The 14,923-nt window shown below is 41.0% G+C and overlaps 1 protein-coding gene across 10 annotated transcripts in view; it reads right to left on the reverse strand.

Moving 5' to 3' along the window:
- The window catches only part of UBE2F (ubiquitin conjugating enzyme E2 F (putative)), a 54,426-nt gene that overhangs the window by 15,342 nt on the left and 24,161 nt on the right, over positions 1 to 14,923 (reverse strand). For 4 of the 10 annotated variants that reach the window (XM_015634993.2, XM_033516171.1, XM_033516173.1 and 1 more), the window contains exons 8-9: positions 6,596 to 6,628; positions 4,535 to 4,597 (exon numbers count right to left, since the gene is read on the reverse strand). In XM_015634993.2, coding sequence (XP_015490479.1) covers positions 4,535 to 4,597; positions 6,596 to 6,628 — 96 coding nt within the window. Of the gene's footprint in view, positions 1 to 4,534; positions 4,598 to 6,595; positions 6,629 to 7,671; positions 8,121 to 14,923 lie in introns of those variants that run through there. The other 6 variants (XM_033516169.1, XM_033516167.1, XM_033516168.1 and 3 more) reach the window with 2 other exon arrangements.

Below are 14,923 nucleotides of genomic sequence, written 5' to 3' on the forward strand. Positions count from 1 at the left end.
AGGGACACTTTCCACTACCCCAGGCTGCTTCAAACCCCGTCCAAACTGGCCTTGGACACTTCCAGGGATGGGGCAGCCACAGCTTCTCTGGGCAATGCTTGAGAAATTAAGATTCTTCTGCAAAAATTCAGAACTGTTTGCTGTTTAAGGAGTCTAAAAAACTGCCTACAATTATGAAAGGTTATAAAAATTCTTCAAATCCATGCTCAGCAACAGTTCCTACCAGTGGAATTTCTCATGGAATTAGACTAGTGCTCTCACTAGTGAGGACAGCACAGTAACTTTAGGATAATATTCATCCCACAAGACATATTAGAACAACCTGCAAAGATCACAAGCCACTGACAGGAAGGACTGGGTTTTTTAAGCCAAGTTCCCTAAAGGACTGAGAATGTGTAGGGCAATTACAATCCTAAGAGGAAACCTGAAGAGACCGCTTCGGATTCCCTAACACCATGAACTTCATAAATCCATCTCCACAGAAACAATCCTGAAATAAAAACCTTACTTTCTTTGTCACCTAGAGAAAGCTTTAATTAAAATTTAAAAATTAAAGAAAGAATTGCAGAAGTCATTCCAGAGCCAAACTCCTCCACACAAACCTATGCAAAATAATTGAGCATTAAATGCTGCTTTCCAAAGAAGATGCAAATAAAATCAGGGCTCGCTGAATTAAGTAAAAAACACTTGTGTTTAAAGTGGATCCTTGGCAAACACACACCTATTCCCATTACATTTCTCAGCTCTGGCACTTCAGAGCTGCAGGTAAATACGATAAATTGGATTTTCACAAGGAGGAAGAAAAATTCCCTGCCAAGTGGAAGGGACTTAGTCCTTCCCAAGGACACAGCACAAAGCACTGAATGCTGATAGATGGGTTTCACTAAGATGGAAAGATTGTGCAGGGAAACAACAGAGGGAGATGTAACTCAGCTTCCCCTACTACTGAAACAACTCCAGATCACAAGGATGGAAAAGTAAATGAATGTTTGCTAATCTGCAGGATGACAAAGGTTTGCTTGAATTGCACCAAATACAGGGTAAATACAATTCAAACAGGACACAGCATTAGGGTTCTTGGCACAGCAGGCCTGGGCAAGGAAGAAATCTAAGGAATACTTGGAAAAACATTTCTACTTTAAGCCACATGAAGCGTGCAATGAATCTTCTGTTGTGTGTTGTACAAATGGCTTTGAAATGTTTTCTGGCAGAAGTAAACACCACTAGGAAATGTAAGGGCTTTTAAGGATCCTGGCAAAGAACTGCAATGTCCTGAGGCAGTTCCCAAAGCAGCCGTGACAGATGGACATATGGAAAGTATTTCCCAGATTTCAGCTAACAAATCACAGACACAGCACCTCTGGATGAGGAATCCACAAGTCCTGAAGCACTAAGCTCACTTGGTTTTCCACTGCCAAGCTCTAACTCTGTTATTTGAGTATTCAGCCTACCTGGCTGCCACAGAGCAGAGCAGTAAAGCTCTATGTGTTTGCTGTATAAAAACCAGCAAATCCTACAATTTTTAGCTCACATAATTTTTAAGTGAGTAGTCATTAAAACTTAAACACTTGCTCATTGCTTTAGAATCCATGGAATTGACTTGATTGACAATTAATGGCTCTGGCTATCCATAACTAGTGACAGACTTCTGTGCTCAATGCAGAGCGGTCCAAGCTCACTAATTAGTAAGAGCTTCTTTAAATTCAGCAAGAAAACTCATACCACCAAACTACTGAGATTGTATCAGTGTGAGAAGATTGAATGTTGGGCAACTCCTTGCTTAGTTTACACAGAGACATCAATCATCTTTTTATTCTGATTATCTTCCAGTGACTGTCACCCAACTGCAGAGCAATGTGGGCACCAGGATGTCCAGCATTTGGGAAAACAGGTCAGGTGTTGGTAAATCTGCCCAAATTTGTTGTGCAGCCTGCTAAACAATTACTGGCACCTAGCAAGGTGTGTGTGGGAGAAGTGTAAAATGAGTAAAGCTGCATAAACAAACATCTTTAATTTTTAAATTGCTTGTAAAAGTTACTTGCTCACTGGCTGAAGGAAGCTGCAAAGGAACAAGCTCAGTAACTGACAGCTCCTTCCTGGAGCTAAAGGAAGTCCTGGAGGGCTGGAAGCTGATGGTGAACTAACACACATTTCAGATAAAACATGTTAATAGAGCAATCACTTTATAGAACTTGAGCTCTGAATTTTTTATCATTTTACATCTTAGAACAAGGCTGCTTTTCCAAAAGGCACAACTACATGCTCAGTTATAGACCACAGATTTAATGCAAAGGCGGAGAGGTGCCTTACAGAGAAAGGGATCACAACTGCCCCCTCCAGCCTGATCTAACACAAACATTCCCAGCACAGCTGTTTCCCAAGAATCAGCAATAGGGATTTGCTATCTCTGACGTGACTTTTTCCACATCTGCAAGGCAGGAGTCATTTGTGATGACCTAGAGCTGACCAAACCCCAGCCTCAGCTCTCAATAACCACAGACAAGGCCTGGGATTAGCTGTTACCCTCTTGGGCAGCCAGGCTCAGCCTGGGAAGTCAGCAAAGGAATGCCAGGATTTCCAATCTGAAGGGACATCAATGAGATTGTGAGTCATCTCCCCTGGGAGAACCACAGGAGACAGCCTGAGGTGCAGTGGTTTGGCTGTTACACAGCACACACTCCCAGGACTCCCTGCTGGACACAGATGTTTGTGTACAGAACTGTTCCTGTGTAGATGGATTTGTTCATCTGCTCATACAGATACTGAACATGCAAGCATGTATTACATGTATGCTATCTGTGGAATCATATTACACATGTAATTAATTAATTAGCATTAATCAGCATTCCCATATTAATCCTATAGGGCACTGCAAGTATTTCTTAAGAGCCAGGATGGGACCACAGCAGTCTGACTCCACAACAAAGTGTTTATGGAAAATGACATCTCTACCAGGGAAAATCAAAAAAACAACTCAGGCTGCAACTGCAGCTTTTTCTCTCCTTTGCATTATTTATTCTCTCCACAAAGGCAGCACTGGGATTTTTTGATGTCACCACAAAACACACTACAGAGAGTCCAGCCCTACCTGGTGCTGTCACTGTCAATGAAATGCCTACATTAAATTCAGATAAGCTCCAAAAAAAAAATAAATTTAAATGGCATAATACGAATTTTACAGATGCTTATGACAGTGCTAGGAGTTTAATAAACAAGAAATGTTTGTTCCCAAAAAAACTGTGATTTAGAAGACTGTCAAAAAAATACTCAATTTACTTTTCACTTCTTCAAACAACCCCCATGCAATTAGTGTAGAAGTACCTGTTTTTGAGGGCTCACTTCTGGTTTTGAGGGAGGTGTGTCTTTTAAATCAGGTAGCATTTACCTTTCTGTGGATTCCCAAGATTTCCCATCTCTCAATGAGGCTGAGAGGTTCAGGACACCAATTTTAACCACCCAGGGACAGGAGGTGGAAGGGGATGGGCTTTAAGGTGCCTTCCAACCCAAACCATTCTGTGATTCCAAGACAAAACAAAACCACAGAGACCCCTCTCTTCCAGAGGAGGTTTGTAGACAATTTTTTCCAGCTTTGCTTTATGTTCTCATCTCAGCCCTGCAAACAGGGATGAATACCAGAATAGCTACAAGATCTCATTAATCAAAAAACAGCTGGAAAGATGAACTTGCAATCCTGGTATTTCCTCTCGAAAAAATGAGATAAATTAGGTATGCTGCCTGACTGTATTTTCAATGAACTCTTCCAATCAACACTTGCTTACCTGGAAACTTTCTTCAATCTTAAAGGTTAACTTCAACAAAAGTGTTGGAAGAGTTTAAATTAGAACAAGAGGTCTTGAAAATACCAAGTGTGAGTTTCATGTGCTTGAGGAATACATCTGTGTAGTGTAACATGATGGAATTGTGGAGATGGATACAAAGAAATTGGCACTTTTGCTCAGATGTGAGCAGTACATCTCATTTATGTTCACCAGGCCATGTTCTGCTTTGCCCAGTCCATAATACACACATGAATATTAGGATCAGTAAAAAGAAATTAGAAGTTTCCACGCTCCTGTTCTTTAAACTTGCCCAGATTTCTCCTGGCTTTATAAATACATGCACCTCTGAATAAAAGAGCTGCCTTTGGAAAGAGAGAAAGAGATCTCTGCAGATGTCTTCTAAGGCAAAGGTCACTCATTTCACCATGTCAAACCAACTCACCATCAGTTTGTTACACAGAACATACAAAACTTCAGGGGAAATCTCAGACAGGAGAAGGAAAAGATCATCTATTTTGGGGCTGTGACCACATTATAGCCCACAACCCCCAGTATATGATGACTAACAGTGCTGTGTGGAGTTTACTTTCCCAGAGAAAGCACTTTTTGTTTGAATAATTGGTTGCTGATATAATGAGTCACTCGACTGCCTCAAGCAGCAGCTCCACCCCTCTAAAAGGACTGGCTGGGAACTGCTGAGTACAGAATGTGTGTTTGTTTAGGAACAACCTGCCTTAAATAAACCACTGACTCACCTTGTCACGCAAATGATGCTCTGCAGCCTCAATATTCAAAGGATCGTCAAAATTCAAAAGATCCTGGAAAAGAAACAGAGAGAACATTGAGGGGCTCCCACTCACTGCATCACAAGGAGCCCAAAGCCCTCACAAGATAATGGCACAAAGCAAACAGGGCAGTGCCATTTAATCACTGCCTTGGTGGTGTCCCTGCCAAAGGTAAATGCAAATTAGTTTGGTAATTGGAAACCAAATCACAGGACAATTAAATGGCAACGGCACCAGGGCATTTAAGCCCTTCTGGTGTGGGCCACACACAGCCCCATGGCACTTCTCCCTGGAAGTCAATGCATTTCTATTGGAAAACTCAATTTTGGAGGAACAGTCAAACCTCCAGGATGCACAATTCCTGTGGGATTTTGTTAAGAGGGCAAAGTAAACACTTAAAAAACTTCCTACTTTATCAGCACACTGTTTGCAGGAGTTTCCTTAATTCCACCTCCATAGAAAAGCAATTTAATTCCCTTTGTGATGAAGCTATGTAACCAATAGCCTGACAGAGAAGTTTAATTGCTCTGGGAAAAACAAAGCCTAGAGGAAAAAGAGTGCAAAGACCCAGAGAACTAAGGACAAGTGGGGTCAGGGAGCAGAAATAGTCACAACAAACCTCAGGCCTCTCAGTTTCATCTCAAATACTAACTTTGGAAGGAGAAAGGGTCTAGGGCTAAAAACAATGGAGATGAGGAATTATCATTAAAAGTAACAATGAATCACAAGGCCCCTGTTCTGTCTACAGCCCAGATCTTTCCCCAGTCTAAGTGAAAATCCCACAATGTGAAAGGCTCCCGCTAGCCCCAACTCATCTTCAAGCAGCAAACCCCATGTTTCACTCCAACCAGGACATCAACCCACCTCATTTTCACTCACTTTCTTCAGTGAAACCCCCTATGATTCTTCCAGACCAGTGTGATCTCAGTGCCAGCTTTTCAAAGCCTAATTATTTACAAGAAGCTGGGTGTGAGGAAAACCCAGGAGGGAAGCACAGCTCTTACCAGCCATGACAAATCCCTGTGGTCTCCTAGTCATGACCACCCCTTTCTGCAGCTCTCTGCCTAAAATTTTTATGTGCAGCTCTGCCCCTGAGGGTTTTGTTTCCTTCCACTTACTTGGCATGCACAGGGAGACTGGCTATGAAATGCAATTCACTTCTGCTGGAATGGCAAATGTTCTCCAAGGTTTTACATCAATTTACCAAAGAAGTTGTTGAAAAAAAACAACCAAGACTTTGGATGCCAGGAAATCCAAGCTTCCTTCTACACCCTGGAGTGGCTGGGGTTGGTCTCTCCAGAGGGGATAACAAATGTAGCCACCAAGTTAGTGATGCTCTTTGCCTTCTCCTGACCTTCCCACCCAGTAGCAATAGCTGAGGAAAGGAACCCCTAAAAAAGGTGACTTTTGTAAAGACTTAGCCTCTCTCCACTTTTAGGGCAAAAGCAGCTGTTTTTGCATTCTGCCTGCCTCTTGCAGCTTCTTGCCCTCTCCTCCATTTCCAAGGTGCTCCTGCAATTACAGGTTCCTTACTCCCATCAATCTTGATAAAAAAGGGAGGAAACGGAATCCCTGAATAAAATCACATAAATTCTTTGTCAAGTCAGGTTTTATGCAAAGCCCCTGAATAGGAATATAAGTGTTCAAACCAGGAATGAGACTGCAGGACAGTCTTTAATTCCTAAAGAGCATATTTTAAAAAGAATAACACCAACACAATATCTTCTCAGAGCAGTATGAATTTCTGTCTCCTGCAAATCAGCAGAAAGAGTTTCATACTGTGTTGGAGATCCCAAATTTGTTATCAGAACATCCCTAATATTTCCAACCTAAGTAAAATCCATGTACAAAAAGCTGGCATTTCAGACAGTCTGCATGCCACAAGCAAAAGCACAACCTGATTTCATACTTGTCCCACTGAACACCCACTGAAGCCAAGGGAAATAAAGACCTAAACTTTCAGAGACAGATGCTGAAACTAAATCAGGCAGGAAAAAGGAAAGTGGACATGCAAAATATTCCTTTACTTACAGTAAATAAAGAGTTTAACCCCCAGACAATATCCTGCAAAGGGAAAACATAATTAGTTAGACATGCATTTCAGGAGTTTTGAACATGTTCACATACTTTATTTTTTCTGTTAATCCATGAAATAACCTGGAAAAAATATCTGGATTACAAGTAATGTTTTCCTAATTTAAATCAAAATGTTGAAAAAGCTTTCCCATTTCATGGCCACTTGATATTTAGAAGCCAGCAAAAACCAAATACAGCATATTCAAATATAAGGTCAGATCTTCCTGCATGTGTTCCCGTTGCTCCTCCATTCAAGGAAAGGAGTGATGCCTTGGGATATGCCACCAACTAAAAACTGCACTGCTTAGTTTAAAGGGTGGGTAATGGAAGTTCATTCGGAAATCTGTTCTTAAAATGAAAAAGGGGTCAAACAAATGCATGAAACTGTCAAAACAGCAGAGAAAAGAGGGTGAGCTGTAGTAGGAGTACAGAGGAATACTGCTCTTACATAAGCATATGTCTCAAGTCATTCCACAGCTAAAACACACCTTTTACAATAAAGATAAAGCCTCAAAGTAAAAAACTTCCTATGCACAGCTAAGAACTTCAATAAATGAGTGTATTTGAGCCTGTTTCCTGTTCTGGGCCCTGTGCTGAGAGTGTGGACCAGAGAAATCCATATCCCTTAAGGACACTATCCAATTATGCCCTAATGAACAAGACACGATGTCAGCATTACGCAGCCAACAGCCTCTCACAATCCAATTTCCCTCTGATCTTGCACAAACAACCCACTCAGTTTTATCTGCTTTTAACACATCAATCTGCCCAGCAGAGCTGGCACTGTCAGCATTTCCATCCTCAGCACCTTCTCAAGTGTGGCAAAGACAGCAACTTTCAAATGTGCTCATCACCTTCAGTGGCAGCACAGACAGATAAAGGCACAAAAGGGGTGAGCCAGACATTTAATTACAGTTATCTGTAAATTTTAAGACTCTAGTGCTGAGTAGTCATCCTCACTCCCAAACAACAACTTTGCCTGCTCCCTGGCAAGCAGGAGAAAAGGAACTAGTTCAAATAATGGATGGAAATCATTGTTTTACACTTTATTTAAGTTGGTACAGAAACCAGGCACAGCAGAGGTCAGCACAGCATGGTATTAAGGAAATGTGTATTAATCCTAGCGATAAATTATTAGTACAATAAATCTGTCAAGTCACAGATTAAAGGAAGATTTATTGGCATGGAGAGCCTGGAAAGCAGCAAAAGGCAGGAAGGTCTCAATTTCCACTTGATTCTCCCACATCCAGGCATCAGAGGGTGCTCAGCAGCTCTGGGCCCTCTGCCCCAGCAGATGCTCTGGCCCCAGAGGTGAGGAGCCCATTCCACTGCTGTCCTCCAGGGCTGTATTCTCCTTCAGGGAGGCAGAGTTGCAGAAAAAACCCCAAAATTTGCAGTTGCCCTCTAGGTACACTATGAGACAGAAGGCTGCAGTTGCAGAGGGTGATGCAGAATCCCAGTACTGAGAATGAAAACCATCCTGAAAAGGTACAAGGTCATGTGAGTACTCTGGGGTCTGGCCATTTCTAAATCCTGAATGCCAAACCTGCATTCCCAGGCTCACAAACCCTTCACAGCTGTTCAAGCACCAGCATGGCTACTAAAAAGGAACAACCAGGAGCAGGTCAGTGCCTTCTAAAATCCTCAAGAGCTCATCTTCTCCTTACACTGAGCAGTGCTGAACCCATGGTGTGCCAGAAGCTCTCCAGACACCAGAGAGAGCTGTCCCCACACAGAACTGCTCCTTGTCCAGTAGAAGCTCCAATACCTCACACAAGTAAATGCTGTAGCTCCAAAAGGAGATTTGATGTCATATTTTCCCATTATATAATCAGTTGCTCCCAAATTCTTATTTGCTGAGCTCTGGTTTTAATTCTTTAGGGTGCTTGACTCATTCAGGATGGTTTCACAGAGTCCTATTAAAGAACAAAAAAGGAGGCACCAAACCAAAAAAAAAAACCAACAAAAACCTTTGTAAGGCACAAGCTGTCAGAATGCTGAACATCTCCACTGCCATTCTAGACACCAAAATGCATAACAGGATTATTATTATTATTATTACTTAATAATTTACTTGTGAAAGTTATCATACCATTTTTGATGTTTCCATCTATTCAAGTTTTATGATTTGCTGGATTCATTTTATACCCTTGCATGGCTCCATAAAAAAATAATGTTAAATTACTACCAGAGGTCAATTACTTTTTGTAATGAGTTTGAGGCTAGACTGGATTTAAATCTAGGATATTGAGAAAGGGAAGTGGGATGGAACAGATGAACAAAAAGTGAAGTATTTGGTGTCTGAGAAACTCAACATTGTTGAATTGCAGAAATAATCACTCTGCATTACTGAATTCAGCAGAGCTGCTGGCTGCATGCAGATAAGCACTGGCCTAGATGCTTGCTTTGGGTTTTCCTGAGGAACTAAAAGATGTGCCAGTCACTGAAGATCTTGTCAGACTTAGCAGCTCAAAAGCTTCTGTTTTCCTTCAGTGTAATAAAGCATCAGGCTTGTCTTCAAATATTTACTGAACTTGTGGCTTACACAGTCTGAAAACAAAGTTAAGCCTGTGTGCAGGAATTTTTAAAGGTTATCTTCACAGGGAGGAGCAGGGCAGGTGGCAGCTGAAAATGGTAATGGTGCACACCTTGACAGTGCTGCACCTCAGTGAGACCCTACTTGCACAAGATCAGACATCCACACCTGACAAAGCTGGTTCCTTTACAAAGCTGCTTTTCATCAGATTGTTTCTCTGTGTTTAACATCAAAGTTACAAAAGACAAGGGCACCACTGCTGAGGGACAGCCACAGAGCAAAGCTGAAAGCCTCTGCTTTTTGTGTCAAACCTGCTTTTTGCACCTGCCCAGGCTGGACCTGCAGTCAGGGCTGCCAAATTCCTTGAGCTGCTTTATGTGGTTACTGCTCCAGCTGTGCCCAGGCTGTTCCCTGCTCGGTATCCCAGAGGTTTCCCAGCAGCTGAGATGTCACCCACGGGTCAGATGCCTTTGGGAGTCCAAGGTGGGATATGCAAGTGGGATTAATTCACATCTATTCTCTTAGTTCAGAGGAGGCAATGATGCTATTTGAAATCAAGAGCTGGGGTTCCCAAGCACAGCAGTACCTGGCTAAATCCACAGTGGGTAAGTGGAACAGGGAATGATGAGGGAAGCACTCTGCTCCATGGCACTGTCACCATTCTGGGCTGGAGCATGGGGAAGTCAACACAAGCAAGTCAAAAGATCAACAGACTGTTGTAAACACCCCTTTATAATTGTCCCTTTTCATTCTGGACTATTTTTGTGCTGCATCTGAGTGAAAAGTTACACTAAATCCCTGCCCACAGATTTATTTATGGCATGCCAAATGAGGAGAAAAAACCTGCTGCTGCAGCAGTGTCTAAAGTTCAACAGCAGCGACTCAAAATCCTCAATGCAGCTTTTGAAACAGCCTCTCCTGAGGCCAGGGAGTCTCAAGACTTTGCATTTCTAGGAGATCCTAACTCAGTCACTGATCTTGCCAAGTGACAGTTCTCAAAACCACTTCACAAAAGCATTGCCACTGAAACCATGCCACAGACAAGGGTTTCAGAAAGACGACCACAAGCACTTCTGGAGAAAGAGCAAACACAGAAACTGCAAATTAAGATTTTCCTTTAACAGGCAAAGTGTATTTAATACATTAATTTAAAAAGAAAGCAGACAGGACAAAAGCACCTAACAAATTTCCAATCAAAGAAATTCCTTTAAGAGATCCAAGAAGCATTTCTGATCTAACAGACTGACCAAATCAAAGCTCATTGCTAAACAATTTTTTAAACAATTAAATTGCAATTTAACCCAGTCAGATGAACAAAAGGAGCAGCAGTTCACTTATACAAGAACATGTCTGAAGCATATTTTTTGGTTTGTTTTTAGAAGGGCTGGAAATGCCACTCCAAAGCTCAGCTTGCTCTAGTCCAGCCGGCACGGCCAAGTCCTGGGACAGCTCTCTGCTGTCTTGTCTGCCTAGACACCACCTCAAGGTGGTTTTCCTCTTCCCCTTCTTCCACCATCTCTTAAAAACAAGCCCAGCTTCTTCCTCTCCTAAAAAACCAAGCACACTTCATCCCACCCCACCAAATTTATCACTGGTCCTGGGGATCAAAAGAAAAGCTTTCCTTCCAGAGACCTAGGCACTTCTCAGCTTATGAAAGCATATCTTCACTCCTAAACTGCCTTCTCCCAAATAAAATCTCCTTTTATATTTCCCCTCCTGCTCCTCTCTAATCTTGCAAAAGTTGGAAAACATTGTTTCCACCCAGAATAAGGTGATAAAGTGAATGCCACCTTTCTTTAGCCACCCCAGTTGTCATGTGCCTGCCGTCCCAGCCTGTGCTTCCCACCCAAACACAACAGCAGCTCCCTACAGGACTTTGGGTAACTTAAAAGGCATAAACTGCTCCAGTTAGCAAACACAAAACAAGGAGGAAGGCTGGAAAACCATTTCTTTTGTACTTAAATATAGGAGGAGAAAGAAAACAGGAACAATTCCAGCCTGTTCCTCTTGCAGTGTGAACTGCCAAGTATGCAGGAGCACTCCTCTCAAGTCCCTCACTTTGTCACTGACTCCTGACATTTGTCCCCTGGTAACTTCAGGGCAAGTGGATAATCCTGTATAAATTGTTCCCTGGGGAATTCTCTGATAGCTTCTTAATGAACTACACCGCAGTGATTACAACACTGAAGCCACCACCCTCTGGAAACCAGTCTGCTCAGTGCATTATAGCTGACACAAATTGAATATTCAGAAATGAACAATCTCGGGAGAACAAGTATGGTTTAATTACACTTACTGAGGTACCTCAGCTCTCCTGATTCACAAGCTTATAATAACAGCTACTGTATCTAAACCAAAGATTTGGATTTGCCAGGGGACATTAAAAAAAGAAAATTAAAATTTTGCAAATCTTTTCAGAAGCAAAAGCTATTAGAAGACACTGAGTTGTGTATTTTCACCAGCCTAGGCATGTATGGAGGGGAAAGAAATAAATCACTTCTAACAAAACTGCTAAAGTCAATTTATAATAAAGTCAAAATACAAAACAATATATCCCTGGAAAAATATTTCCTGAAGCTTATTTTAAGAAAAAACTGAATGTCAGATCTACACAGAAGATTGTATTCAGTGCTTTATAGCTTCTCTTTCCAAATACTGGGTCTGAAGTTTTTATTCAATTTTTAGAAAAGACCAACTCCAAAACAGGATTTAAATAAATCAATAGCTGTATAATGTTATCATAATGCTGAGAAAAACAGCCTGAGCAACAAGAATTAGTGTTAACATAAAGCATACAGGTTTCTTTTTTCTCTCCATCCTCAAGACAGTGACAGTTATTTTATTGTCTGTCTAAAACACTCCTCTACACTAATTACAAATGATTTGACAGCAGACCATCTATTTTCCTTAAGATGATGGTTGAAAGTTTTGTACTTTCAAAACTCCTCAGGTTGATGCTCAAACATTGAGGCAAACTGGAAAAATTAAGTCACGACCCTCTGATTTATTTCTCCAAAAGATTAATTTGACATTTGGATGATTCCAAATGAAGTCATTCCACTGCCTGAAGACAGCAGCAGAACCAGTGAACCAAACAGGACCAAACGTTGCCATTTAGTATTAAAACACTAATTAAATAAGCAAGGCTCTTAAAGATCAACTCCATGTAGCAATAGTTTAGTGGAAATGAGTCTTAATTCCTTTTAGGTCAGGTAATCTAATATCACAGACAGATATTTATTAACCTAGGATCTGGAGTTATGGGAGAGAAATTCCTGAAAAAGCAGTGGTTGGCATGAAAAAGCTGTTTAAAACCTAGTTTAAGACTACCTGGATGTTTCCCACTCCTGCTCCTGTCTCTCCTGTCAGCAGTAAGACAAAAATAACAAAACCTAGCACTTCAAACTATCTCAGTGAAAAACTGAAATGCACATACACCTAAACAAAAAGGGAAACCCTCCAGAAAACAGCCCAGCTCTCTGAGACCAGCTGGATCTCCACCAGAACACAGCTACAAAAAGAAGAAAAAGGACAAATATTCCCTGTGAACATCCATCACACATTGTTCAACACTGGTTTTAATGTTCATATGCTCAGCCCTCCACAGAGCTGCCCAAGTGTGCTTTGATTATTTTTAAGGTCCATCAATCAGCCACTGATTTATGAACCAATTTCCAGTTGCAGTTACTTAGAGGTAACTGCAGAAGGAGCCTGACTTTTAAAACCAGTCAGGCATTTAAAATACAGATCCGCTTGTTCAGTTATTAAAATCAATCACCTGAGATGTTTTCACAGCAAAATGAAAACAAACATTTAGGACAAAGCTGAGGAATATTAAGGAGAAGGCTAGGCAGGTGATAATCCTGGCAAATAAGGTGCAAGTTGAGGACTAACAGTAGCTACTAAAGCACCCTGGAGGTTGAAATTGAAATTACTGAAGGGTACAAAGCAGAGTAGCAGAGTAACAGCAACAGCATGAAGTCATATGAGGTATTTAAAAGCTGGTCTTTGCAGTGACATAAAATCTGAGAACAGAATGGAATTAAAGCCATCTATTTGCTTTATGCCTGGGAAACATTAATTTTGACCATCACACCTAAAAACAGGAGAAAAGCAAGTTCAGACACTGATCTGGGCCCAAAGTAACTGCAACAGTCTCCAGCTTTGTGAATAAGCTGTCTTAGAGAGGAAAACATCCAATAAAATGATACAGAACATGCCAGAATGGAGACTGAAAGGTAAATAAGCTCCTGCTGCTAACTCATGTTTAGCTACAAAGGACTGAATGATGACACAAAGATCAGCTGGAAAGCACTGCAGCAGTGTTCACACAATCCAGGAGACCAAGCACTACCAAAAATTACCTAAGGGTTTGGAATTCTGGAGTGCTTCTGTGAATTAAAAAAAGTCATTTAAAAAGTATATATATAGACAGGCTGGCAAGTTAATGTTTTAAACCTGTTTCAGGCTAAGAGCCCAACTCTGCTCAGAATCTGATTTTAAAAAAGCATCTAATGCAGGAATTCAGAAATAGCACATTCATTAGTGCCTTCACTCACACACAGGCTGCTCTTCACAGTGGTCCATGGAAACGTGTTCCCAAGCACAAAGAAGGGAAAAAAGATAAAGCTCAACACTTGGTAACCTGAAGAGAATTCAATTATGAATGAGAAGACACCAAGTGCAAAAAAATGCTGGGAAACAAAACTGAGTTGGGTCTTTCCCCCCCTTAAGAATCCTCCACACTGTTAAAAATACACCTTATCACGTAACTTTTACAGACAATTGAGCAGATTTTCATTTTTATTTCAGAAAGTTTCTTCGTGTTTCTATTCTTCATTTAATACTTAAAAAAAATATTAAAAAGGTCACAGCAGTTTATTTAGAAGGATTTTTCACATAAGAGCTCTGCTGCCACCACAAGGATTCAGAAATGAGACACAATCAAAAACTTGAGCCTTCTAAAGGGTTAAGCACACAAGCTCCATCCATCTGCATTCAGCACGGTTTGTGCATGAAGCTTCTCATATGCATTCTAGATTTGAATGGCTTTTTTAATGCCCTTGGAAACAGTTTCTGTGGCAGAAGGACATGCCCCTTTCTCAATTTAAATCTTTAGGAGTAGTTCAGAGTGTTTTATTGGGCAGATCTGGGTGCTATTCCTCCAGAAAACCAGTCTGACTTCATATTATTGAAAAATGAAATACTGACTTTGAAGTCCACAACAGGCCAAGACTGGATTTCTGTTCACTGTGCTTCTGTGAAAATTCTCACTCTTCCCCTTCTGGTGATGAAAAGCTGTAAAAAGTGAGCTCACAACTGTGGTGCTTCAATGTTAAAAAATTAAAAATCCAAGGAGGACATCTGATTTGATTCTTTTCTTTCTGAAGTTTACCTATTACTTCCTTTTCTCTTGCTGAATCTTTTAATTCAACAACCACAGTAAAAGCTCCTTTTGGGTTTCTCTTCCATTTGTACTAATTTTTTAATGGCTGAAGCTTAAAACTTGTAGCCTAAAAACTCTCTCTGAATGAAAACGCAGGGACAGGAGCAGAACTAGTTAACATAAATTATTCAGTGCCTTGATTTAACCTGAGATAGAAACAGAAACACAAAGGGCAAAACAAAATCACACCAACTGATGAAAAAACAACAGGGAAAGACTGTTTAAGAAAAACAACACACTCATTTTACCTCCTCAGAAGAGATTTGACAGATGAAGAAAGTCCCAGATCTCATTCACAGTG

This window comes from Parus major, chromosome 7 (genome assembly GCF_001522545.3).
Source record: "Parus major isolate Abel chromosome 7, Parus_major1.1, whole genome shotgun sequence".
NCBI lineage: Eukaryota > Metazoa > Chordata > Aves > Passeriformes > Paridae > Parus > Parus major.